Genomic DNA, 27,373 nt, shown 5'->3' with positions numbered 1-27,373 from the left:
ATCAAATTCACACACAGCTTTCTCACAGCAACATTACTAGGAAATGCGTGAAGACTAAATTTATCAGCTTTTGTATTGCTACAGCCGCCAACACGCTGTTTAACCATAATAAACACAAAAGAAGCAATGAACAATGGCGCTGACTATCGAAAGGAGTTCCCTTCGTGACGTCACAGATCAATCTTACGGAAATTCCCGAAACTAATTCAGCTGGTTCTGTTTTTCAGGGGAATATTTTTAAATGGAAAATATACCGGTATATAATTTTTTTTTTTTTTTTTTTTTAATTTTCTACTCATATTAAATAATATCTTGATTGATATAGCTCAATACATCATACATCTGGAACAGCACTTTAATGCCATCACTGGCTGTACTATGGCGCCAGACACAGACAGATATATATGTGTACCTACCGTTCTCGGTTCTTCTGCGTCTTGGACAACACCTGCATGCTGGCCTGATTCTGCTGGCGACGCTCACGCTCACGGCGCTGCTTGTTCTGGAAATTAAATTATCAAAAGTTATAGAATTTCTGGTGAAAACACAAAACAAACTTATGGGGCCGAAATTTACAAAGCCTGTTTTTGACTTGTATGTGTCTAACTACAACTACATGCATTTACCATGCTTTGTCTAACAAAAACGAGCTTCATAAATTCTCCTTATCACTCCATACGAACTACAGTTGAATTTGGTCAGGGCTCGCACTGGGTGTGCAGATCATTTGGCTAAATTGCAGAAGTTCACCATTAATTTCCTCCAAAATAGTAATCATAACATGAAATCATAACATTAAATCGGTAAAAAAAAAATACTCATTAAAAATTATTCTTTTTTAATTATAATTCTTTTAAAAGCCTTACAACTGAGCCTTCCCCCAGGATTTTTTGTTTAAAGGCACTTACAAATTGCATTATTCATTTACCTACTAAGTAACATTGATTAGTACATTATTTTTCTCAAGTCGTTACAACTGACATCAGAGCTCTGTTACACACTGAACACAGTGGGGCACAAAGCATTATGCCTCTCTGCAATACCCCAAACATTGTTGTATTTTGTTTGTCCATCTGAAACCTAAATCTGGACACAGATTTTCTCACCAAATTTGCTATTTAAACGGTTAATAATAATTTGTGACAAGCTTAAATGCTGAACTCAATATGACAGAGATCGATCCAAGACTGACAGTGCATCTGGCATGTGCTTTACCACTAGGTTACATCCCACCCCCGAATCAATTGGAATGCAACTGGCTCTGTAAACAACTTGGTAGTACTTGGTAACCAGTACTATTATAGAATTTATCTATGCTGTTAACGGTACCAAACCGAGGCCCCTCCTCAAAAGCAGTTCCCAATCTGATGTGTAAATATTTCTGTTCAGATGATAAATTCATTTAACAATTGTGCATTGCATCAGTCAATGGCCTAAAAAAAAAATCCATCCCAATTTTGATTTTAAAAAATGGCACTAATTTTCCCAATCCCATCAGCCACTGCACCCCAATGAAACATCCTCGATGAATCCCTGTATTAGTTGTGTTCATGTATTAGTTGTGTTCAGCTGACCTGCTGGAAAAGTCTGCGGCCTCGCTGGTACATCGGTCGCTGTATTTTGGAGCTGTCCACCAACTGGAACGTGGTTTCGTCTTCCTCATGGTAATATGCATACTGACTGCCACCACCAAATGCAGAGTTGTACTTTCCTGTTGACAACAAAATAAAGTTATGTTTAACAATAACAATTCTGTCTTTGTACGATTATTTACAACATCTTAATCAAAGAAAGAAATGTTTTATTTAACGACACTCAACACATTGTATTTACAGTTATATGGCATCAGACATATGGTTAAGGACCACACAGATATTCAGAGAGGAAACCCGCTGTCACCACTTCATGGGCTACTCTTTTCAACAGGGTAGTACATACCACGGCCTTTGATATACCAATCGTGGTGCACTGGCTGGAACGAGAAATAGCCCAATGGGGATCAATCCCACACCGACCGTGCACTGTACCACATTCTATCTTAGATCCACTTAAATACATTCTATTTTAGATGTTAGCCAAAAATTATCTTAAGTTAACACCTTACTTTCTTTTCTTTCTTTCTGTTTGTAATGCCAATGAAATCCATCTATATATTCCAAACCTAATCTGTAATTGTTACTTCTACCTTAAAAATCTTTAGTACATAGTAATAATTCTTAAATCTAGTGTTACATAATCTGTTTAGTCTAGCAAATGAAAAGGACTACAATGTTACAACATATTCATTATATAGCACTTTGATCTTTCTTTCAAAACACTAAAAATGGTTTACAGAAAACAAACATTGAGACTTTTTAAATAATAATAGTTTCAATTTACTGTTGATCCTTGTTAACAACAATGCTGGATTAATATTAACATTATTGGCTATGGTACAAAATTTTGTTTTTGTTTAACTGCACCATTAGAGCACATTGATTTATTAATCATTGAATGTCAAACATTTTTGGTAATTTTGACATACAGTCTCAGAGGAAATCCGCAACATTTCTCATTAGTAACCAGGGCTCACGCTGTCGGTAGCCAAATTAGCCATTAGCTAATTTTTTTACAAAAAATGGCTAATAAAATTTGCAAGTGGCTAAAATTTTGGCTAAGCAGGCATCGAAATAAGTCGAGAACGGTCGTTCAGGTTACCGGAGGTTACCACATGTAAGAAAAGTCGAGAACGGTGTTTCGTTCTCGACAAACATTTCAACGTAGCGGTAGTTTCGTTTCCGAACGTAAACCAGGCAATGCATTCCGGACTTCTGCGTTTCATTTTCTTGTAAGGAATTGCATCTATGTTCGTGCGCACGTGTGCAATTCCAAGCAATCTCGGCAATCCGCGTTTAAGCAGCACCCACTAGATAAATTTACTTCAGGATTTCGTTTATCGTACCGATGTTCGCACGCACCGATACAATTTCAGAATGTCCACGTTAAAAGTAGCAGTAACAGGAATTCAATTCTAACTTTCATATAGTTGTGGTAACCTATAGGTTACCAGGCTATATTTTGTGGTAACCTGTAAATGTATTTTGATGCCTGCTAAGCCATTTTCTGTCTTGTGATGTGAACAAACAGTTACATAATCTATCTGACACCTCAAACATAATAATACTACCAAATATTCAATTAGCGTAATAGCCATCTTGCGACTGGTAACAAGAAACGGTGTCATGCAGAATACAGCGTAGGCCTTATGTTTGCTTAATCACGGTTTTTAATTTTAACGGCATGCATTCAACATGTATGACAGCAATGTCTGGAAAATCTGTAACTTGTTATTTTTACTTTGTAAAATCTTTGAACCAAAGTAATAAAAACAGACCGACAATGCGTATCAATTTGAATACACATGCCAGTTCAGGGCCGAAAGACATGTAGGCCATCTCAAGGGCGGAGTTCAGCCAGACCGAATGAAAACAAAGCGTTCGCTAGACTGGTTTGTGCGCTTCACGTTAAACCAAATGGACACGACGAACACCAATCAAATAGTTCACAAACGTTAGGAAGAATGTTCATTGGTTGAACTGAGGACAGCTCTCGGCGCGAATATATGTCATGCTTCAGATTCAGCAGACACCTGCGTGTCAAGAGACATCGTTGCGGACATTAAACAATACGATTACGCAAAAGTAAATCTTGATGTTAATTTGTAGAAAAACTAGTTGTTCGCATCAATGAATACCTAACTGCAGTTTTTGTTTATTCCTTTGTCTTTGTTAATTTTGTACCCATGGTCGAGAACACGCATGCAGATCGCGATCGCCGGAAATAAAAATGCAGTATTTAAATTGCATGTAGAAATTGCAGTTAAATGTAGACTGAATAAAATTAGTTTACAATAATCATATTTGTTAGATAATTTTAGATACAAATTTGTAAGACTGTGAGGTGACATTTAATAAGTTATCTGGATTTTAAAAAGACCGTAAATTTTAATTTTTGGGGTGGGGAATTGATGGGTCACTTAAAAAAAAAGTAAAAAAAAAGCAATTCAAACTAACATTTAAAAATTGCTATTTAAAGAAATAATGAGCTCTCAAATTTTTATTTGGGAAGAAAGAAAGAAAGAAAAAACAACATCCTCCATAAACATCCACCCGCCCCCATATTTCTGAATGTTTGTTAATTTAATGTTAATGTCATAGGCCTCTTAGAAGTGGGGGATGGGTGTATGGGTACTGGCTTCAAACTCTAAGATAAAAAAAATCGAAGTAATATATTAACTGCCCCTACCCCCATTGAGGTTTTGTTATTCCTATTTATTCCAGTTTGTACACAATTAGCTGAAAAAGATACATTTTCTTATTCATATATAAATACTCTATACAGTACTGCGTAAAACAAATTTGGCTAAAGCATTTTCAATATGGCTAATAAAAATTCCATTTGGCTAATATTTTGTCTGCAGATATTTTTGATCCAGGGTGAGCCCTGGTAACAAGGGATCTTTTATATATACCATCCCACACACAGGATATACCACGCCCTTTGATATACCAGAAATGGTGCACTGGATGGAATGAGAAATAGCACAATCTGCCCACAGATGGGAATCGAGAAATAGCACAATCTGCCCACAGATGGGAATCGATTTTAGACTGATGATGTTGCATCAAGCGATCACTTTTCCACTGGGCTATGTCCCAACTCCCCTCCCTTCATGAACAAAATCACTAATAAAACAAAGCACCTAAATATCTTTTATCTTGGTATGTTCCTCCAGTCCAATCAGAAACCTGCAAAGAAACAAATGTTTATAAATATCAGAGCTGCATGGAATATTTGTTGTTATTTAAACATGACCCGGTCCACCAAGGTAATAAAAACAAGAAGAAAAAGGTTTAATAGAACACACTGATTATTTTAAAACAAACGGCTACTAAATGTCAATCATTCAATCATTCTGAAACATAGTGTTCAAAACAAACATAAGATCAGTGATCAATTGCTGGGGTGCAGAAATGGAAAATATTTCACAAGCCCTCCAGACCAGAATCAACTAAAATCTACTAGACTGCCAGCCTATAGAAAATATACTTTTGGCAAAAATGAGATTTTTTTTTTTTTTTTTTTTTTATTTATTAGCTGTAGCAGCATTTCAATATATTCAGTGTTCTCGCTGGGTGAAAATTAAAGGAGGGCAGTCGCTCGGCACCACACCCTTCAAAAAAACAACAGCCAATAAACAAAAAGCAAAACCCCAATAAACGAAAAGCAAAAAAAAAAAAAAAGGGGGGGGGGGGTAGTTTGTTTACCATATTGTTGTGTGTTGGTAGACTTTTGAAAAGACATACTCCTTATTTTGCCTATAAAAAAGTGCAAAAAGGTTTATAAATAAGACTCGTCTTTTAATTGAATCGAAGATGATATCAGTCTGACATTCACGGGCAGTTCCAGTTTGGCTGGACCGATCAAAGTTTTAATATTATTATTTTTAATAAAGATTTCAATTTTCATTTTCGCTATAACCTGTTTCCGGAATGACGCTCTTGCGCAGTTCGGAACTCCGAAGTCGTCTATTGGCAATGCGGTGTGTATTTCGACATCATTCTAAAACGAATGCTTTGCAATTCTTGCACGGCTAATGCAGAGTCGCGGATTCAAAGTAAAAAAATAATAATAATAAATACAATTATAATATGGGTCAGTCAGAAAAAGACAGATCGCCTGTCGGACTGGTAGTTGCATTTTTTAACTCATCTGTCAGAATTTTTACATGCATTTGGTGAGTACTTTCTGCACCCATGATTTGTGATATATATTAAATAAATATCCTCATGCCAAGTATGAACACTGTACATATCACATTAATCTCCAGGTTGTGGTTTTGTCTCCTGATGACTACCAGGTTACCGGACAATAAATACGCTGACTGTAAAATGGTAAAGATGTGTGACATCAAATCTTGAAAACACATTTTTTATAATAAATTCAAATGACGTTTTGTTTGTTCTTTTAAGTAACAGTATGCTGGCCAAAAACATAACAAATGACAATGTTAAACAATTATTGTTTAAAAATACGAATGCAAAGTATCGACATATTGGTAGCATTACGACATTCGATGGGTCGACAAAACAACCGGGTAACAAGAACAATATGGTAACATAGTTGGGTTTTATTTCGCTGCCAAACTTATTTGCAAAGGGTCTCTGTTGCCAGTTACCTTTCCCAACCTAACGTCTTTTGAAAATGGTTGATAAGGCATATCCTTAAACTTCTCTGGAACTTGGCAAGGACCCCATCCATTGGGATTTTCTTGAATTTGTGGAGGATCAAAATGGGCCATATTTCCGAACAACGTGCTACTTGTACCGGAAATAGATAAATGGCGGAGAAACAGATTCGAAGTAAATATTTGGTATAAAAGTCCACACCATAACAATAGATGGATGGATGGATGGATGGATGGGTTTTGGACGGACGGACGGCAGACAAAAATGAAAACACATATCCCACTAAAAAGAACACTTTTAATTCATTCGTTTCATTGTTTCATATAGTGTAATATTCTCGGAACCGAACATACGGTATCAGGTCGTTTCGCCCTTATACCCGATCGCCCCGTGTCGTTTCGCCCCCATACCGGGTCGTTTCGCCCTCATGTTTATGTTTGTGAATGATGAATAAATTTGTTTACGTGACTCTAGTTGCATATCAGATATAGGTTATCAATTTGTAACCCTTTATCAACCATAAACACCATTTATATGTATATGTTATTATGTGCAATATTTTAAAGAACCCCTCCCCTCACACCGTCCCAGTTTCTACGGGCCTGATGTATTTTATATTAATAAGTACAAAGACTAGCCTACACAATGATATTGTCGATAGGACATATTAGTTATAAAGTGCTTGGGGGGAGGGGGGGGGAGAGACCGCTTTTTTTGCAAATTTGCGAAATTGGCCTCTGTAATATCCATTGACATCTTTTTTACATCTATGCTGAAGATTTATGATGAAATATTAAAAGGTCCATTTGCTTCAGTTTACATATAAAAAATGCTTGTTGTATGCTATATATGGCATTGTTGTCATTATTAAAACAATGCGTATTTTGTTATTAAAATGTTTTAAAATAATGCGTGTTTTGTGCTTTTTAAAAATAGATTTAACTATTTCCCGTTAGAAAATCACATACAGATGTAATCATAGAGCGAGTCTGAAATATTATTACATTTTGTGTGTTTTTCTTCTAATTGGGCCCATTTGCTTCAGTTTGGGATGCGGTGAACTCGTATGGAAACTAACTCGTATGAACGGGAAAACTCGTATGGAAAACGAACTTGTAGGCTATGTAAAAAATAACGGTGAACTCTTATGAGGATGTTTGGATATGCAGATATACTTTGATATTTCTCTTAAATGTGTATTTTGACACTTGTTTTGTATACATGCTTCTTATTTATGTCACCATCAGTCAACTATTTGCGTGTCAACCGCAGTTTGTGCGTCAACGGCAGTCACCTATTTTCGTGTCGCATGTCCTATGTGTCCATTGTTGGCAAGAGTCGCATTCCACGGCGTGATGTCATCGTGTAACTGGTCGGTGACAAACCACACAAGGTGAGTCTGCCATGGTTCCGAGTGAAGTTAATTGGGTGGTTCAGGTTCAGATAAGTTTTAGCATGCCTATGTCCACTAAGGTTCAGGCATGTCCCCCTCCGGTCCAATCTCTGGCATGGCCAGTGGTTGGTCCATGGGGAAGAAGGTTGGAATATGGGATAATTTAGAATTTTACACTAAATACAGGGAACTTTAATATTTTTGATGTGTCGTTCTAATAAGAAAGTATAAATACTATTGATTCATAAAATAAATTTTAGTAGACACTATTTTAGGCCGGGCGGTCTAAAATTGTATCAAAATATTATTGTCACGGGGATTCTATAATACCCGTAACTGAATGAAACACGATTGTCCAAATATCTCTCCTAACTGTATATCTATTAGATCTCTCTTTAACGGGCGGTTATACCCAAATGTGGCTCGTCTAGGTATGATCAGAGATAAGATCTTATATAAAGTATATATTATTATAGCACGTTTAGTTCACTAGAAAACACAACTAAAACACAATACACTTTGGAATCTGTATTAACCTACGCTGACAAATGTACTGCCGCAGTAGTTAATTAACAACAACAAATAATAACAACCCAGAACTGATCACTTAATTAGTTAATCTCTAGGTGTCTAGTTTACACAATATGCTAATCACTTCACCGTGACACAACACCCACACGTTTGATAATTGAGAAACGCTTCCAGGAGAACTTAATTAATGAAGGAATTACAACTCTATTCCCAACTGGTTAATTTTTAATTAACCCTAACTACTCATTCAATAACGTGTGATAATTGAGAAACGCTTCCAGAACTTAATTAATAAAGGAATTACAACTCTATTCCTAACTGGTTAATTTTTAATTAACCCTAACTACTCATTCAATAACGTGTGATAATTGAGAAACGCTTCCAGGAGAACTTAATTAATAAAGGAATTACAACTCTATTCCCAACTGGTTAATTTTTAATTAACACTAACTACTCATTCAATAACCTTGTAATACAGACTTAATACAGGTACCTATCACAATAAAGACAATAACCTACAGTTTACCTAGGTCCTCTAGGATGACTGGATAATCTTTATATATATTTAGACAGTGAGCCTACAGTTTACTGCGTCAGATGACCGGCAGCACCGTCTAAATAATATTGGTATAATACAGTATTAAAATATTTAAAGTCACATCAATCACATCAAGGTTATACAACAGAGCAGAAATGATATTTACCAAGTCCAAACGGACGAACGTTCCCTGGAAGCCTAGCTATTTATTCAAAACTCTCAGAGACAGCGAATATCGCCTGGGGGTACAAGGCGGTACCTCACGTATCATGTGGATTTTCCACAGCCACCACGCCGGCATATTTTTCTTTGTACCATGGGTCATTTCGTACCATAGTCATTTCGTACCTAATTTGGTCGTTTCGTACCCTGGTCATTGCGCACCTTGGTCATTTCGTACCATTGCAAAAGGTCATTTCATACCATGGTCATTCGTACCATTGCAAAAAGTCATTTCGTACCTTGGTTATTTCGTACCATAACTGAAAGTCATATCGTACCATGGTATAACAATTTATAACAATCACCCCGGTAATGTATTTTACAAAATAACATTAAATTACAAATTTGTGGTTAATTTAAGGGATATTTTATCAGCAAAAGACTAAAAATTATTGCCACTTTGTATAAACATTAGCAATTGGCTAATTTGGCAATCAGTAAGGTAGTCAATGTTTTAATGGCTGTTATTGTTTATTTCTTAAACAAATAAGATGCAAATAAGCAAGTTTGAAAAGAAGACCTAATAAATAAATAATATTTTGTTTGTCCATTATATTGTTTTGTTGTTTTTGACTAATTATCTGGAGCCATTTCACACAAAATCGAAGTTGGCAGTTAGTAGTAAATACCATATACGGCTCTTGTCAGGTAAAATGGAAATAACAGTTGACAGGTATTATGGGTATCAATAACGATATACTGCACAATAACGTGTTCTGGTTTTCAAACTGTCAAAATAAAGTTTTAAAACAAAACCCATTGCTTTTAAGCTATAGTCAATTCGTTTTCTATATACTGGAATGAAATGACTAGGGTACGAAATGACGTTTCACAATGATACGAAATGACTAGGGTATGAAATGACTTGGGTACGAAATGACTTTTTGCAATGGTACGAAATGACCAGGCAGCATGGTACGAAATGGATGGTACGATATGACTTGGGTACGAAGTGACTAAGGTCTCACTACACAGATCACTTCCGGGTAAGAGTTCATTCATCATGGTCCACTATAGTTCCTAATTGTGACACATGTTATCGTTCACATATTCACTTCTAGGAAATGGTGAAGAATTAAAACAATATGTATGTTTAATGGTAAGCCTTCTGGCTGTATTTTGCCCATGTTATTTTGTAAAATTGTGCATCGACCTTTTGGGACATGGGTATATAGCACAAGTGACAGCCGGAGTGAATCGGTTAATGAACCACCTGTTCGGACCGGTACTACAGTCAGATGCGGTCCTATAGCAAAAAACAGAGACTGAAATGTTCTCAATTTTGGAGTGAAAATAAATGCTTATATAATGTATGTTCGCAATGGTGTATGTTGTTTGTGCCAACGAGAACCCGTTCTATGGGAAATCTTCGCTTGAAGTTGGGCAGTTTAACATGGGTTTCAATGGCAGATGACATCTGTGTAGTGAGACCATAATGTAAAACATGAAATTACTGTTTATCCCAAAATATATAAGTTTAGCAAGCCAAAATGAAAATGTACTAGTGTAGCATCCTTATAAAAGGTAATTACATCGATGTGGATTTGAGCCAAGCATATGGGGGCCCTATTTTGGGTAAATATTGGAAATATGTCAATTTTATTTATTTTTATCATTTTTATTTTTATTTTCTTTGTATTTTTTAGGGGTGTGTGTGTCAAAATGTATATTCTAGTGTTCTTACATGTAATAAATAAATTGATCTGAGTGTCTAACACTGAGTTTCTCATTGTAAAAGGTCAAAATTCAAGGTCACGAGGTCAATATCTAAATTCACCCTAATTTCTGTGATTTTGTACATAATGAATTTTTTCGAATGTAGTCATAGTGACAAACAGTTTTGATGGTATTGTGAATATATAATGTAGTATTCTACTATGAAAGTAGAATTTGTATCTGCCATTAATAATATGTGGACCTTCATGCTGAAATATACAGAAAAAAACAGGATCTCAACACTTCATTATGAAACAATTGTTGCCCATAGCAACAATTGATGGAAACTAATATTTTTAATGAATTAACTAGATAATTAGCTTCTTTGCATGTTCCCCATATCAGAACTACCAACAAGGTCATACATAACCATATAGTGGCTGCTTGTTCGATGGCCATCTATTGTGTGGATGACCAAGGAGTAACAATGTGATATGAAGTTTTATTGGATGGTATGGTGCATCTATCTTTTGGTGTATTGGTTAGAGTTCATAAGTTACACGGCTCTAGTATAGCTTTCCATGGTGTAAATGACCCAACTTATCAAATTGACTTCAAACCAAGTTTGACAAAATCGGTCACTAGACTTTAAGGTCTCACTACACAGATCACTTCCGGGTGAGAGTTCATTCATCATGGTCCACTATAGTTCCTAATTGTGACACATGTTATCGTTCACATATTCACTTCTAGGAAATGGTGAAGAATTAAAACAATATGTATGTTTAATGGTAAGCCTTCTGGCTGTATTTTGCCCATGTTATTTTGTAATATTGTGCATCGACCATTTGGGACATGGGTATATAGCGCAAGTGACAGCCGGAGTGAATCGGTTAATGAACCACCTGTTCGGACCGGTACTACAGTCAGATGCGTTCCTATAGCAAAAAACATAAACGGAAATGTTCTCAATTTTGGAGTGAAAATAAATGCTTATATAATGTATGTTCGCAATGGTGTATGTTGTTTGTGCCAACAAGAACCCGTTCTATGGGCAATCTTCGCTTGAAGTTGGGCAGTTTAACATGGGTTTCAATGGCAGATGACATCTGTATAGGTTGCACTATACCAATTAATTTCCGGCTGGGTCGAAGTTCGAGGTGTACCGAAATTTTGATAGAGAAGTTAACACCACAAGTCCTGTGATTGGTTATAAATGTGAGTGTGTTGGTTGTAAAAAAAATTAGTTTTATCTGGGCTTAAAATGTATGCAATTTTATTTGATGTAGTACCACCGTGTCAAGTAGCCTTGTGCTTGGAACATGTATGGGGTACCTGTAAAAAAAAGTACTAAAATTTTGTGCGAAACTAGGGGTGTTGCAGAAACATCTGGTTATACCGAAAATGAGCCATGAAAGGTACCATTTTCTGCAGTTAATACTTTGAGGTAGGGGTTGTAGTACTGATATTTATGGGTCACAGTTTGGTTGATATATTGCATATAGTGTTTTTAAACACAAACGTTAACATGGTCGCCTATGGGATTTGAATTGGTATAGTCCAACCTATAGCACATATTCAGTGCATAATAAAAAAGACTATGATTTTTGTGATTTAATTAAATTAAACTACACTATTTGATTAATTAGCCGTCACTCGGCCATGCAAGTTCACAATGTCCTGGACCTTGACAATAATTACTGTACATAGCTCTGAATGGAGTTTGAACAAAAATTAGCACTGAGGAAAAGTTGGTTTTGGCCTATAATTCATACTATACAGATTTGAATGTTCTTATTTACATGGTTTTTGACTTGCCATATACAACTGCTCTTAAATATGTTAATATATCTAGGCAGTCTGAACTTAGATTTTAATAGCAATTTATTTTTATATTAAAAATAACATGTGCCAATATTGGGATAATGTCTTTAACTTCTATAAACATAGTTATGTTTCATGTGTGTACTTATGAAAGCTTAACTTTTTAAAGACCTTGATTTTTATTGTCCTTTTGGCATATTTATAGGGTGCTAAGTCATATTTTAGACAAATTTGTAGTTTTAGGGGAAACATTTTTTTACTTTGAAGAAATTTTTTACCAAAGCCATAATTAAAATTTTGGTCACTATTGTGCCTTCTGTTCTCATTTATACATAACAATGAGCTTGTTAAACATATCTTTAGGTCTCCAGAAAAATCTTTTTTTAAAATAATCACTTAGTTTGCTCCCATGAAGTGTATTTTAAGTGTATACTAGATTTGGAACCAATTTTTCCAGATTTGATTATCTACCTTGGTGTAATTTGATGATTTATTTTATTGTTAATGCTGTATTATCCAATGTTAATAGCTAAATGATATGCTGGATTACAGATTGTAGGAATACATCCAATATACATATTGTATTGATCTGGATTAGAAAATAATGCAATAAAATAGATGTTCGGGTAATTATGTCACTTAAAAACAGTTTTTTTTAGTAATGAATCAAAAATAAATATGCGAAAGCTGCATGATAATTCCAGATATCACAAATATTTAAAACCTCCAACTACAGTAGGGTATACATAAAATATAGTCTGGAATATTGGTGGCTGCCAATGGTTTTGATGGTCCAATTTGAAAATCTGCATAGCTGATGGATTTGAAATTCCCGCACATGGTAACTTGAAGATGCCCACACTCAGCATACAGGATTTTCTTCCAACAGTGATGTGCAGGACATTAAGTCATTACGTCATACAGATGCAGTCATGTTGGTTTTTCCTTCCTCAGACATTGTATTTTTTTAATACTGATATTTCTTTGATGTGCCTATTGAGGTCTTCATAATCTAGGGGTCAGTCAAGTACATGTGTTTCAATGGAACAAGTTTAAGGAGTTGAGGTACTCTGAATAGCCATGCTGTCTCTACATATATAGCTGAGCACACACACACATCTGACAGTAAATATCTTCAGGAGTATTATTTAAAAAATATATATTTTTTCAAATATGACATATTGCATTTGTACAAAACTGTACAAAATACATGTGCTTTGTGAGGTGTACATTAAATTAGGTTGCACTGTAGAAACAACAGTTTCAGTGAGGTTGTCAGTTTATGTCAGAAGACACCAGATCCTGGTTGTCATAAAAACACATGATTCACCACCTTTTGAAACATGTATGTTATCAGTATAGGTTGCACTATACCAATTAATTTCCGGCTGGGTCGAAGTTCGAGGTGTACCGAACTTTTGATAGAGAAGTTAACACCACAAGTCCTGTGATTGGTTATAAATGTGAGTGTGTTGGTTGTAAAAAAAATTAGTTTTATCTGAGCTAAAAATGTATGCAGTTTTATTTGATGTAGTACCACCGTGTCAAGTAGCCTTGTGCTTGGAACATGTATGGGGTACCTGTAAAAAAAAAAAGTACTCAAATTTTGTGCGAAACTAGGGGTGTTGCAGAAACATCTGGTTATACCGAAAATGAGCCATGAAAGGTACCATTTTCTGCAGTTAATACTTTGAGGTAGGGGTTGTAGTACTGATATTTATGGGTCACAGTTTGGTTGATATATTGCATATAGTGTTTTTAAACACAAACGTTAACATGGTCGCCTATGGGATTTGAATTGGTATAGTCCAACCTGTAGTGAGACGGCCTCAGATTACAGTTATCTTCCCATTTGGTTGTCCAAAATCCGGAAGTTTGACCGCGCAAGTAGTCTGCTGTTTGACTGTGATTATTTCATGGCAGACAGCTATGAAGTGGCAACTGTTTGACTGAAGTGACAGGGGATAGCATGTAGTTTGTAAACATGTGTAACTTGTTGACATTGAAGACTTGTTTGTGGTAATTCCGGCCCATGCAAAAGTAGTGCTTTTTGTGTAAAATGGGTGTACTCCGGCCTGGTTTAGAGGGTGTGTCTGTTTAAACCAATATGCTGGGAGAAAGAGCTGGACAACAGGGGTTGTCCTTTTCAGGGTATGTGTCCCCCATGCAGGCAAAGGTACATACAAAACTTCACGGGCCTGCTGATATTAATAAAAATGTTATAGCCACTAAGGCTATATAGAAACATATAGCGAAATTAATTGTGGTCTGAGGCCTGATATAGTTCACACATTACACCGGTTAAATTCTTGATTCTGATGAAAGTATTATAACCAGAGAGGTGAAATTACACAGACTGATTGTGCATACCACAAGGAATATGAAAACTAATTTATTTATTTTCTAAATATTTTATTAAATTAAAAAACATTTTTTTTGAATTTATTAAAAATTAAAATTAAAATTTTCAACTTTTAAATTTCAGTATCCTCCAAAATAGCATAAGATGACCTCTGATGTTACTACAGGTTGTTGCAATATTTTTTAACAGTTTTGAGCTAATAATTTGGTAAAAAAGAGCAAAAGTTGGATTTTGTTAGTCAATATTGAGATTTTAATTTTTTTTACATATTGAATTTTAATGAGTTTCTCAATTATTGCAATTGGACAGAAGATCTAAATATAATGAATATATCACTACTAAATGTAATTAAACACTTTAAATAAATAGTATACAGTTTTTAACAAGATTAAGTACTCTAATAATACATTTCACCTACATTTATGTAAATTACACACTTCAGTCATTTTTCAAAATGGTCTTTTATCCTTAGAAAATCTAATAGGCTAATATTCTATGCTGTCTGAATGTATTTATTGTGTTCAGTAATCAGATGCTGGTATACTTGTCAAGTTTATTGCAGAAAATGTGCCAAAAAGGTTAACATTTGGCTTGTAATACATATGGCAGAATAATCCATAATGCATATTCAGTGGTCATTACTACAAACATCCTTCCAATCAAGAAATCCTACACTGAGGTATCCCAGACACTGGCACATGACTACACTTGTTAACAGTTATCACTGGAAACTGAAAAATATGGTGCAAGTACCTCTTGGTAGGATTTATATCAGCATTTTGTGACAAAATCTTCATTTTCAAAGTTGTCGTCAACAAAAAAAATATTATGGTGTATACCTAAGTGATATCTGTAGGGCATATTCATATTAATATGCATTTATATGGACTGTTTTGCCTTTTACAAAGTGGCTACATGTCTAATACAGTAAATGAAGTAGATTAAGTAAATACAGCAGGTCACAATTGAATATGAGGCCTATCATGTCTAATTTTCCCTGAAATTAGTGTGTAAACATTTGTTGCAAATGGCCCCAATTTTGTGACTTTCACCATCCCTCTGACACATTTCTAATAATGTATCATGAATTCAGTCACCATATCTTTACTAAGCCTCCACTTATCATATCTAAAATGCAAAATTTTACAGTTTTAGATTTTTTTGTTTCTCAAAAATTTAAATTTAAGTTTAATATTTAATTAAAAATGAAGTAAAATCTAATGATTGATTTTTTTTCCTTTAAATATTTCAAAATCTTTCCAAGACAACACTGTGCAGATAGAACATATGTAGAAGAAAAAATAGCTGCTCATTGTATGAAGAAATTCCAAAATTTGATAAAGTTATTACATTTTGAAGTTGGTGTCCCTCAAGTTTCCATTGCTAAAATTGGCCATGGCAAGGCACTGTGGTAGGTGTTTTAACACAGCCTCTGTATACTCTCAGTTTAAAGGTGACATACCGATACTTACCGAGCATTGCTTTAATATGTATATCATTGGAATGCATTAGTGTGGGCCAGTTTTTAGGGGAAAAAATGGACTGATAGGCCTCAGATTACAGTTATCTTCCCATTTGGTTGTCCAAAATCCGGAAGTTTGACTGCGCAAGTAGTCTGCTGTTTGACTGTGATTATTTCATGGCAGACAGCTATGAAGTGGCAACTGTTTGACTGAAGTGACAGGGGATAGCATGTAGTTTGTAAACATGTGTAACTTGTTGACATTGAAGACTTGTTTGTGGTAATTCCGGCCCATGCAAAAGTAGTGCTTTTTGTGTAAAATGGGTGTACTCCGGCCTGGTTTAGAGGGTGTGTCTGTTTAAACCAATATGCTGGGAGAAAGAGCTGGACAACAGGGGTTGTCCTTTTCAGGGTATGTGTCCCCCATGCAGGCAAAGGTACATACAAAACTTCACGGGCCTGCTGATATTAATAAAAATGTTATAGCCACTAAGGCTATATAGAAACATATAGCGAAATTAATTGTGGTCTGAGGCCAGACCTATGATTCATGGCCGCCATTGTTTATCACGTGACGCGGTGAAGCTTTTCCTTAGTTACCTATGCCTATGGTTTGATAGTGAATTGAGGCAACTTTGGACGATCATTTACAGCAGTTAACGGCCAAGATGCCTAAAAAATGTTGTGCAGTTGGCTGCATAGATCATAAAATTATGTTAAAAAATTATTAGAATGTGATTACGTCGAGTTTAATGTTGTTGCTTGTCGACATTAACCGACATTAATAGCAACCACATTATACTGTAAATAAAATACACAATTCCATCAACATCCATAAAAGAAAAGAAACAGATGCATCCAGTTCTTGAATAGAGTATGTATACTCGTTTTATCATCATATTTGTGTGGTCTTCATTTTTCATTTAATTTTATAGATGCTTGGACATTCCCTATATACTTGTACAGGTGATGCGCCAGTTCCGGATCACTTCAAACAAAATTGTGAATTCTGTCAACATGCGCGCGTATGACTTTAAAAGAAATTCTTGGTAATAAAGATAATCAACCATATAAATAAACAGTGATATAAAATGTAAATTTAGGTAAACATTTGGCACCAAAAACAGTGTTGTTCGAGCTGGCGTAGCTGCGGATCACTTTGTCCAGTTCCGGATCACTTTCGAAAAATAGAGGCTTACGCCTTCAAAAACACTATTTCCAACATGTTAGCACTTTCAGCACGTTCGTGGATCCTGCCGGACATATTTTATGATCATTTGCAACTCCACAGGGTTCCCCCCCCCCCCCCCCCCCTGATTACGCCCCTAATTAGCAATTTCTAAAATCCATTGAAAATCAACGGTGGCGTCCCATGACATCAGATATACGTGTGTCAAAAGTAAAGGTGCGCGATCCTTATTATTTTCGTTGTGTACTTTCATTGTTTCAACAAGTTGAATTATATTCTAGTATATAATAATAATAGTTAAAATTATTATTACTAATAATAAATAATTGTTTTCATTTATTATCGTATATATCAATAATAATAATAATAATAATAATAAATATTATTATTATTATTATATTGATGACTTTTAAAACTGAAAGGAACAAAGGCTTGAAAATAGAAAGAAATGACATATCAGCAAAATATCAACTTTGGGACTGTTTAGTATTTATCATAATACAGGGGTGAATTATGCTTTAGGTGGGGGTCCGAAACATTATGTAAATGTTTATAATTTGAAATTATAATTTTTACAGGTTATCTACGTGGTGGGGGTGGGGTTTTTTTTTAGCCGGATATAGGCTAATCCGCCCCTGTTTAAATACTTCGGCTACTAAATCTTATTTATTTATTTTTAAATTTTAAAATAAAAGTATATACCGTTAAATTACATATATATATATAATAACTATAATATTATAAGTTCTTGGTTAAACTTTAATTATTATTATAATTAGTTTTGCAAATGTGTCTGTAGCCGGCCTGCAGTACGAAAATATAGGTTGTTCTCTTCTACTCTCTCTCTCTCTTTTTCTCTCTGGCTTCTCCCCCACTCCTCCCAAAATGTATGTGGGAAAATGTATGTGTGCCTTTGTGTCAGAATATATATATATATATATATATATATATATATATATATATATATATATATACACATACATACATACATACATACAGACAGACAGACAGACAGACAGACGGAGAGAGAGAAAGAGAGAGAAAAACCAAGTGTACAATATGTACAAGTGTATGCAGGGCTTCTAGATTATGGTAGCCCAACTCTCATGGTTAGTGATATTCAATGTTGGGATAGTAAACAACTAATATTACCATGCCAAAGAGTTAGTGAAAATAAAAGTTGTCAAATATTGCATTTTAGTCTTTAAAATATGAATATCCTGTAACACACTCCCACCCCTACACTTAGAATGTTTAAGCTCCATCTCCCTCTTTAGGTGACATATTATTACTATTAATTAGTAAAATTTTATTTCGAAAACAATATAGACAGTTTGATTTATCAGTTGACTGCCAATTAGATTTGTTCGACAAGATTATTATTATATGGATATGAAGTCTGAGGTTTAGTAATTTAGATATAATTGAACGACTTCACCTCAAGTTTTGCAAATAGGCTATATATTATGTTAACAAGTCAACACCAAGCTTTGTGGTCTGTATCCATTGGATATTAGTATCAAAGTAAGAAATGATAACATTTTGGGCAAATGTTGTTAATTGTAGAAAATTTAAATTGTTTGGCATAATACTTATTCAAGTTATTGGCATCCTATAACCAAAACAAATATGCTATACTTTGGTTATTTTGTATAAAAGGTATACTAAGTGAATGTGGTTTATGTAACATTTATTCATGTACACAGGTGAATGTTATGTGGTTAAAACATGCTGTTAAACGATCATTATGTTAACAATAAGTACAAAAATGGAACAGTGTTAAATGTGACTCATCTAAAGGTACTAACTACAGAATGTTTAAGTATGAATTTAAATTAGAACATTATTTGGTGAAATTGTTAACAAAAGATACTATAATATTATGTAAGCTTAGAACTGGAAATGTTAAACTTCCTATAGAAACCAGTAAATGGTTTACTGAGAGGGAAAATAGAATATGTCAGTATGTGCAATACTGGTGCTGGTGATGAATTCCATTACATTTTTAATTGTACGTATTTATATACCAAGAGACATGAGCTTTTACCTAATTAGTATACAAATACAGCAAGTGTAATCACGTTTTACCATTCTTTCTCTACAACTAAAAAGTCACTTTTGTAAACTGTAGATATTTAAAAATTGTCATTAAGAGGGTCAGTGTTCTCGGTTAAAAATAATTAAAAATAAGGCTGGTAGGTACTGGGTTTGCAGCCCTGTAACGGCTCCCACCCAGAGCGAGTTTTAAAGACTCAATGGGTAGATGTAAGACCACTATTCTCGGAACCGAACATATGGGTACTTTGACCCCTGGCCGCCATTGTTTATCGCGGTGAAGCTTCTCCTTAGTTACGTATGGTTTGATAGTGAAATGAGGCAACTTTGGTCGATCATTTATAACAGTTAACGGTCACGATGCCTAAAACATGTTGTGCAGTTGGCTGCATAAACCATAACATGATGTTAAAAAAAATATCGTTTTACAAATTTCCAAAAGAAGAAACTAGGCACCACTTGTGGGTAGGGTCATTAAAACGACAAACCTGATGGAATTTCATGGCTTCCCTCACAGAATGTGACTATGTTGACTTTAATGTTGTTGCTTGTTGACACCAACAGAGATTAATTTAGCAAACAAAATGGTTAAAGCATGTGCAGTGATAAAAATCCCATATTATACTGTAAATAAAATACACAATTCCATGTCTTCCATGAACAACCCCCCCCCCCCCCCCCCCCCCCCCCCCCCCCCCCCAACAAAACTATGCATCCAGTTCTTGAATAAAGAGTATACCGGTATTCCTTTATCATTAAATTTGTGTGGTCTTTATTTTTCATTTAATCATAGTTGCTTGGATATTATCTATACTTGTATTTATTTTGCCATACTACAGCTACTACATCTTATTTATTTTTTTATTTTAAAACAAAAGTTTATACTGCTAAATTACACACATATAATAATTATAATATAGGCCTAAATTCTTGTTTAAACTTTAATTATTATTATTTTTTTTTTTTTGCAAATGTGTCTGTAGCAGGCCTGCAATAAGAACACACACATACATATACATAAATCTAAAAATACATAAAAATCTATTCTATTGTGGATCAATATAATTTGGTGGTTGAACATTTTGCTTGTTCAAGTTAGAGGACTTACCTTTTTACATATATATATGTAGTTTCATGGTATTCTACAGTTCAGTGTGTGTTTGTGTATGTAATCTGCTTTAGCAATTACCTGCAATAAAATGAATGGTCAACTGCCATATCTGATATTTGTTTTCCATTTTGAAAACACTGTTTGACATGAAGAATATAGCATTTAACCATCTCATTCATATACATGTATTTTCCTTGAATATGCTACATAAGTGCATCTACATGAGGTAATTTAACCCGGGTTAAAAGCAACTTAGGTTAAATATGTGTAGTCTAGTAGAAGGCATACCGATATAGATCAGTTTATTAACAACCATATTTGCCTCCTTTCTCCAGCTGTATACTATTAAAAATTAGTTTTGTAGATATTACTTAAATTGAACTGCAATAACAATTCCAATTCCAATACAGCACAAGACTGAACAAGAAAATATCTGCAATGTCCATTGTGACTAGATATAAAACAACACCAATATATATATATATATTAACCATTATTTTGTGTTTTATTACTAAATATACCAGGTTAAACCCTATTATTAAAACATTTCCATGTTTGTTCAACGAGGTAACACTTATGTTTTATTAGGTTGTAGACCTCGACATGAAAATAACTGAGGGAACTGATTATTTGCTCCCTAATGTAGTTTATGGGGGGCAATTTAAAATATTACCATATTGATACTACATGTATATAAATTCACATGCCAAAGGAAACTATATATTATTCTCCTTGAACTAATCTCAGGTGTGATGGCTAAGTAGACAGAGATATTGCTCCCCCTAGATGTCAAGGTCTGAGGATGGCTATATTTTATTATTGCTATTTTTTGTTGCCTGCATTCAACCGTTAAGGAAGGGGCAACATCATGTGGTAATTTTGCAATCTGTAAAAACAAAAGCATTTCATTATTTCAAGAAACTGTATTTTGTTTTAAGAATAAAAGCATGTATTCAGTGGAACATTATACTATTGCCAATACATCTATATAATAAGATATGACAATAATACTATTGTAATTTTGAAGTTGTAAAGTAACAACTTTGCCATTGTTTAATTATTACATATTATTTGGAAATAAAATAATTATTAAATCATAAAAATAATTAACTTAATCATGCATACAAATTTTATTATAAATACAAATTATATATTTTGTAGCTAGCCCACATCATAATTATTATATTAATAATTATCTTATCATTTCAAAATTGTTAAAATTTATAATTAACATTACCTGAAAATTGCATCAACAAAAATTATATTCTGCCCAACCTGCCCTGTCCCCTCGACATTCAAAGTACACGGAAACACATCGGTACTAAATATAGATTATACTAATTCAGATTCCCGTTGTTCGTTTCTCTTATATGGCAACCCAAGCTGTTATAATACACATAAGACATATTGCAACTATGTGTTAGCTACAGAAAATAAATGACAATATGTAAGGTATGTAAACCTGTAATCACTAAGGCTTTGCTTCACCCCCAAAGACCCGGATGATCGGTACCTAGGCCGTGTGACGTCACGCCGGTTCCGAGAATACCGACTTTTCTCACTAACCACTAACTCACTTTCTTGGACAGACAGCCCAGGGCCCCGTTCCACGAAGCGATCTTAGTGCTACGATCACCTTAAGCACATACGGTAGCTATGCATTTAAGGTGATTTTAGGGCTAAGATCGCTCCGTGGAACGGGGCACTGATAGCCAAGATGTGTGCCCAGGACAGAATGCTTGAATCTTAATTGGGACTTAGGCACAAAAATAAGTTGGAATTAATGGATGGATGAACGAACGAACGAACGAATACAGAAAAAACTTTATAAATCAAATTTGTTTATAATTTTTCCACACTGCAGTCTAAGAAAATAAAATTCTTGTTTTAGCCTTGAATAACTCCGAACTTTTACCCATATCGCTTGAGTCGCCCTGCTGACTGTGGTCAATTTGTATCGCTTAAATGGTTCAATCGGTGATTTAGCTCACAAAGCGCCATTTTGCATTCCCGAGTTCAGCTGTGACGTAATTACCAGCTTCCAAGCCCTGCTGAGTCTAGGTAGTATTAATACATCTATGTTATACAACAACAAAAAAGTGTATCCACTGGCGGATGAGGGTCATTTCATTTCAATTTATTTTCGTGCTTATATCCAATTAATGTTCATTCACGCTGTCCTGGGCACACATCTCAGCTATCTGGGCTGTCTGTCCAGAACAGTATGTTACTTGTTAGAGGTTATAGTGGCTATTAAAGAGAAAGAGAGAGAAGTCGGTGTAGTGGCCGATAAAATTCGCTCTGGGTGAGAGTCGGTACCGGGCTGCGAACCCAGTATTTACCAGTCCGATGGCTTAACCGTGCATGACACCACCGAGACCGGTCCCCTGACCTCCCCCACCCCCTCGCTATCTTGAAGTGCCCGTTTTAATGACTTTTTGTTTTTTCTAAAATTCGTCATCCAAAATATTCAATATTAAATTGCTTTAAAAACACGTCTCTGAGTATTTTTTTGCTAAGTATTCTTGATAGCATGACGCGTACCCCCCCCCCCCCGAGAGTTTTTTTTCTTCTAAGTATTCTTGATAGCATGACGCGTACCCCCCCCCCCCCCCCCCAAGATCTTGCTTCCTTTGAGAACCCGGGTCATTTGCGTTTAACAAATCCAAACTGAACTTTTTAAAATGTTGTGCCCCATCCCCCCTCTTACAAAATGTTGGATCAGTCCCTAATATTATTACTGCTGTAACAGTACAGATTACAGCCAGAATACCTGGATTTACACCCGATTCTGTGTTGTATGTATACTATTGTTTGTGAACAATGCCGGTTCTTAATGACACAATACTGGGGAACTAGTAAATTGCCAACAGACATTTCCCCAGTTCAGCCGTGTACTGTGTTTAACACTAATCACCCAAGCGTGGGAGTCCGGTGTAAAGCTACGGGTTCTTTTCTTAATGACCATTGTTAGTGCTGTTCCAACATCGGCAGGTAAGAAAATATTGAATTATGATTTATAAGTTCACCGTATGTGAATTAAAGGTGAATTTAGTGATTTTTAAAATGTTAATGGGCACAAAAAAATAGTTTTTTGTTTTTTGCTAGTAGGTTCCGTTACACTGCTTAAGTCATGTGTATTGTGTGTAAAACTTGGATGTACATTTTTATTTATACAATCTTCCTGTAAACCATCATGTCACATAATATGTATATATCATTATATTTTGTATTATGTCGTTGCTGAACAACCTGAGTGAAAACAACATTTTCCTAATTTCTCATTGTTACTTGGGGCAACACTTCCGAACGTTGCAGCATTTAGTTCATTCAGGCTTAGGCTCAGGGTTAGGGTTAGTGATAGCACAGAGCTTCTAGAATTTTATAAAAATCCACTAGCCATGGGATCAGTGATTTTAAAAATATACTAGCCATGATTGAAAATTCACTAGCCCTACTTTAAATAAATACAGTTTTACTAATACATGTAGTAATAATCAGATAAATCGGGGAGATAGAGCTTAAAAAACATTATATTGGGGGTGGGAAGAGGGGCAGAATATTCCTATTTACAAAATAAGACTTAAATGCAGCATTTTACAAGGTATTTGTTTCACTAGCCATCGGGCTAGTTATAATAGTTATTTACTAGCCCAATACTGAATATCACTAGCCATGGGAGTGTGGCTACGATAATCTAGAAGCCCTGTAGTATTAGCATGCTGGAACGTTACTTGGTGCTGTTTCAACATCTATAGGCAGGTGTTGCATTATAATTTATAATGATCTTTAGTGCGTGCATGTAGTATCAAACACTAATGAAAGAAAGAAAGAAAGTTTGTTTTGTTTAACGACACCTCTAGAGCACACTGATTTATTAATCATCGGCTATTGGTAATTTGTTTACTCGTAATCCATTAGCAGCGAGGGATCTTTTATATGTACTTTCACACAGCCAGGACAGCACATACCACGGCCTTTGATTTTCCATTGGTTATCACGGGACGAAACCCAGTCAGAAAATGGGTCCACCACTAAGGTGGTTTGATCCACTAATGCTAGGCTAAGACTGTCAACTGTTACGACGAAGTTGGCCAACTCGACGGTTGCGTTGCAATTTCCGCAACTCCCAACTTAAGCTAGCCTGTGCTTATAAAACGTTTAGAGTCACTCTGTGAAGATGTAGGAAGAACAGGCAGATATAACATTTCGAAAACAGCATATATTCGATATTTCCTCCACACGTTAAAGGGAATGCGTATTTCATGCCAAACAAGTTTTAATTAATTAATGGATGGATGCATGGGTGATTATAATATTTTAATAACATTAACTAATACATTTTACAAAAATATTATTAAATTAAAAAAACATTAAAATGTTATCATCTGTAAACCAAATAATAAAACATTTATCTATTTTCTGACACTTTTATTATTATTTTACTTTCAGACGACAATGAATGTATCCCACTCCAGAAAACTGCTCCTAATTCTTGTAGTCTTCACATCTACCACCATTGTCTCCTTTGGAGTGTACATATACATCAATACCATGGACAGACTATCGGAGATGGCTGCTTATAAAAAAATAACGTACACCCGGCATGGTCATATCCTTGACTTTAACAGCAAAACTGAGATCAGGAGTTCTAACAAGAAAAACATCTCGGTGTTGCCAGTTCAAAATGCATTTGGGAATCACAACAATAAAAATATATCGGCATTGCCAGTTCCAACTGAGATCAGGAATCTCAACAATAAAAACATCTCGGCGTTTCCAGATCCAAATGAGATCAGGAATTCCAAGTTTTCAGTTCCAACTGAGATCAGGAATTCCAACAATATAAACATATCGGCGTTTCCAGATCCAAATGAGATCAGGAATTCCAACAATATAAACATATCGGCGTTGCCAGTTCCAGGGGCATTTTCAGCATCACAGTTCTATGGCAATCACACATTAATGAAGTACCAGTGGTATTTTAAGCCCAATACAAATAAAATTTTCCCTCTGAATTACAGATTTCTGAAAACACCTGCACCAACCGAATGTACGAGAGGGTCCACTCCCTTACTGGTCATCATGGTCATAACATTGCATAACATGACGTCACAGAGACAAGCCATTCGCGATACGTGGGGTAGTGTTTCCATTTCTAACCTTGGAAAATCGTCGTCAGGCGGCGACCAGTTGCTTCCCATTAAAGTATTCTTTGTTCTGGGTGTCAGCAAAAACGCCACTGGGAACGTCGCTCTTGCCAAGGAAGCAGACGCTAAGAAGGATATTATCGTTGCCGAATTTGACGACAGCTACTTCAACTTGACGCTCAAGGTTCTCATGTCCTTCAGATGGATCAGAGAGTTTTGTCCCGCCGCCAAGTATGTCATGAAGGTTGACGAAGATACGTACGTAAACGTTCCCAAATTGGTAGCATTGATAGGTAGCCGAAACTGGAACAATACTATATTCGGACTATTCATTTCTAACGAAGATGTAGGCAGAACAGGCAAATATAACATTTCGAAAACAGCATATCCGCCTTCGATATTTCCTCCACACGTTAAAGGGAATGCGTATTTCATGCCAATTGACGTAGCGATGAAAATTTTAGCGGTATCGGAATATATGCCGTATGTAAATATCGAAGACACTGCGATAACGGGAATATTGGCTAAACTGTTTAACTTTAGGCACATTGGTTTTACTAGAGACCAGTATTACGTCTACACGCCAGCTTCTCCTTGCGAACTTGTAGTAGGAAGTCAAATCGTGTCTCAGCAGATATACCACAAGACATTTTATCAAATTTGGGACAGAGTTAAAGATAATTCATTGTGTTAAACGGTTAACGACCTCACCCTGGGCTATAGCGGCCACCTGTTTTAAGACTCTACTGTTTCAAGACTCTACTGTTTCATTCTCCCAAATCATCTAATATGATATAAACTGACCTGTATTATGCAGCCACCTGTCTTAAAAGGTCACTGTTTGATGCATCCTTTGATGGCTGCTTAATATAGGTTTGAATGTATTCGATCTAGGCGACTCCGGTAGGCCTAAGTAAACTGACCCCATGACCAGCACGCATGCGTGTCCTTTAATCCTGCCATTTTTGTGTGTTTTATCATACAAATGTACCATATTTATAATTGTACTATTTATTTTAACAGATATTGATATATTTGTGAGTTGTTTCAATTGTTTGATGTACTATATATTCTAGGATCGATCCCCGTCGGTGGGCCCATTGGGTTATTTCCAGTGCTACACGATAATAATTTCAAAGGCCGTGGTATGTGTTATCTTGTCTGTGAGATGGTGCATATAAAAGATCCCTTGCTACTAATGGAAAAATGTAGCGAATTTCCTCTCTAATAATAAGACTATATATATATATATATATATATATATATATTAAAAGAAAAAGAAAAAAGTTAAATCTATTTTTTTTAGTTGAATTGTGATATTTTATTATTGTTGTATCTTTTACATGTCGGTTATGATATAGATTACAATTTTGTTTATTACTTTAATTATGATACTGAATAAAGAACTGAAGCTTCGCCTTTTGTTATTCTTATTTATTGACTTCGTAAAAACAAAGGGGCGGGACGTAGTCCAATGGTAAAGCGCCCATCTGATGCGCGGTCGGTTTAAGATCGATCCCCGTCGTTCCAGCCAGTGTACCATGACTGGTATGTCAAAGACCGCGGTATGTGCTATCCTGTATGTGGAATGGTGGATATAAAACGCCCTTTGATACTAATGGAAAAATGTAGCGGGTTTCCTTTCTAAAACGG

The 27,373-nt window shown here is 35.3% G+C and overlaps 2 protein-coding genes across 3 annotated transcripts in view; one reads left to right on the top strand and one right to left on the bottom strand.

Annotated features, from left to right (window-relative positions):
• The window catches only part of LOC121379066 (eukaryotic translation initiation factor 3 subunit D-like), a 29,385-nt gene extending 23,011 nt beyond the window's left edge, over window positions 1–6,374 (bottom strand). Inside the window, exons 1-4 of the mRNA XM_041507527.1 lie at window positions 6,218–6,374; window positions 4,742–4,787; window positions 1,575–1,711; window positions 417–502 (exon numbers count right to left, since the gene is read on the bottom strand). Coding sequence (XP_041363461.1) covers window positions 417–502; window positions 1,575–1,711; window positions 4,742–4,787; window positions 6,218–6,340 — 392 coding nt within the window. The 5' untranslated portion in view covers window positions 6,341–6,374. The remainder of the gene's footprint in view (window positions 1–416; window positions 503–1,574; window positions 1,712–4,741; window positions 4,788–6,217) is intronic.
• A 917-nt stretch (window positions 6,375–7,291) lies between these two features.
• Window positions 7,292–26,916, top strand: LOC121378926 (beta-1,3-galactosyltransferase 1-like). Of its 2 annotated transcripts, none has more exons than XM_041507313.1 (2): window positions 7,292–7,620; window positions 25,023–26,916. In XM_041507313.1, exon 2 carries the CDS (start codon window positions 25,029–25,031, stop codon window positions 26,412–26,414), a length of 1,386 nt encoding a protein of 461 aa, XP_041363247.1. In that variant the 5' UTR covers window positions 7,292–7,620; window positions 25,023–25,028; the 3' UTR covers window positions 26,415–26,916. The 2 variants fall into 2 exon arrangements, with proteins under 2 accessions (XP_041363247.1, XP_041363246.1); XM_041507312.1 differs by lacking the exon at window positions 7,292–7,620 and adding an exon at window positions 16,828–17,089.
• The last annotated feature ends 457 nt before the right edge of the window (window positions 26,917–27,373 follow it).

This window comes from Gigantopelta aegis, chromosome 8 (assembly GCF_016097555.1).
Source record: "Gigantopelta aegis isolate Gae_Host chromosome 8, Gae_host_genome, whole genome shotgun sequence".
Taxonomy (NCBI): domain Eukaryota; kingdom Metazoa; phylum Mollusca; class Gastropoda; order Neomphalida; family Peltospiridae; genus Gigantopelta; species Gigantopelta aegis.
Note: the sequence above shows the minus strand (reverse complement) of the source record. Positions and strands in the feature narration are given on the sequence as shown.

Coding starts and splice junctions, on each gene's coding strand:
- LOC121378926 (XM_041507313.1), top strand. CDS start 25,029: ATGAATGTATCCCACTCCAGAAAACTGCTCCTAATTCTTGTAGTCTTC.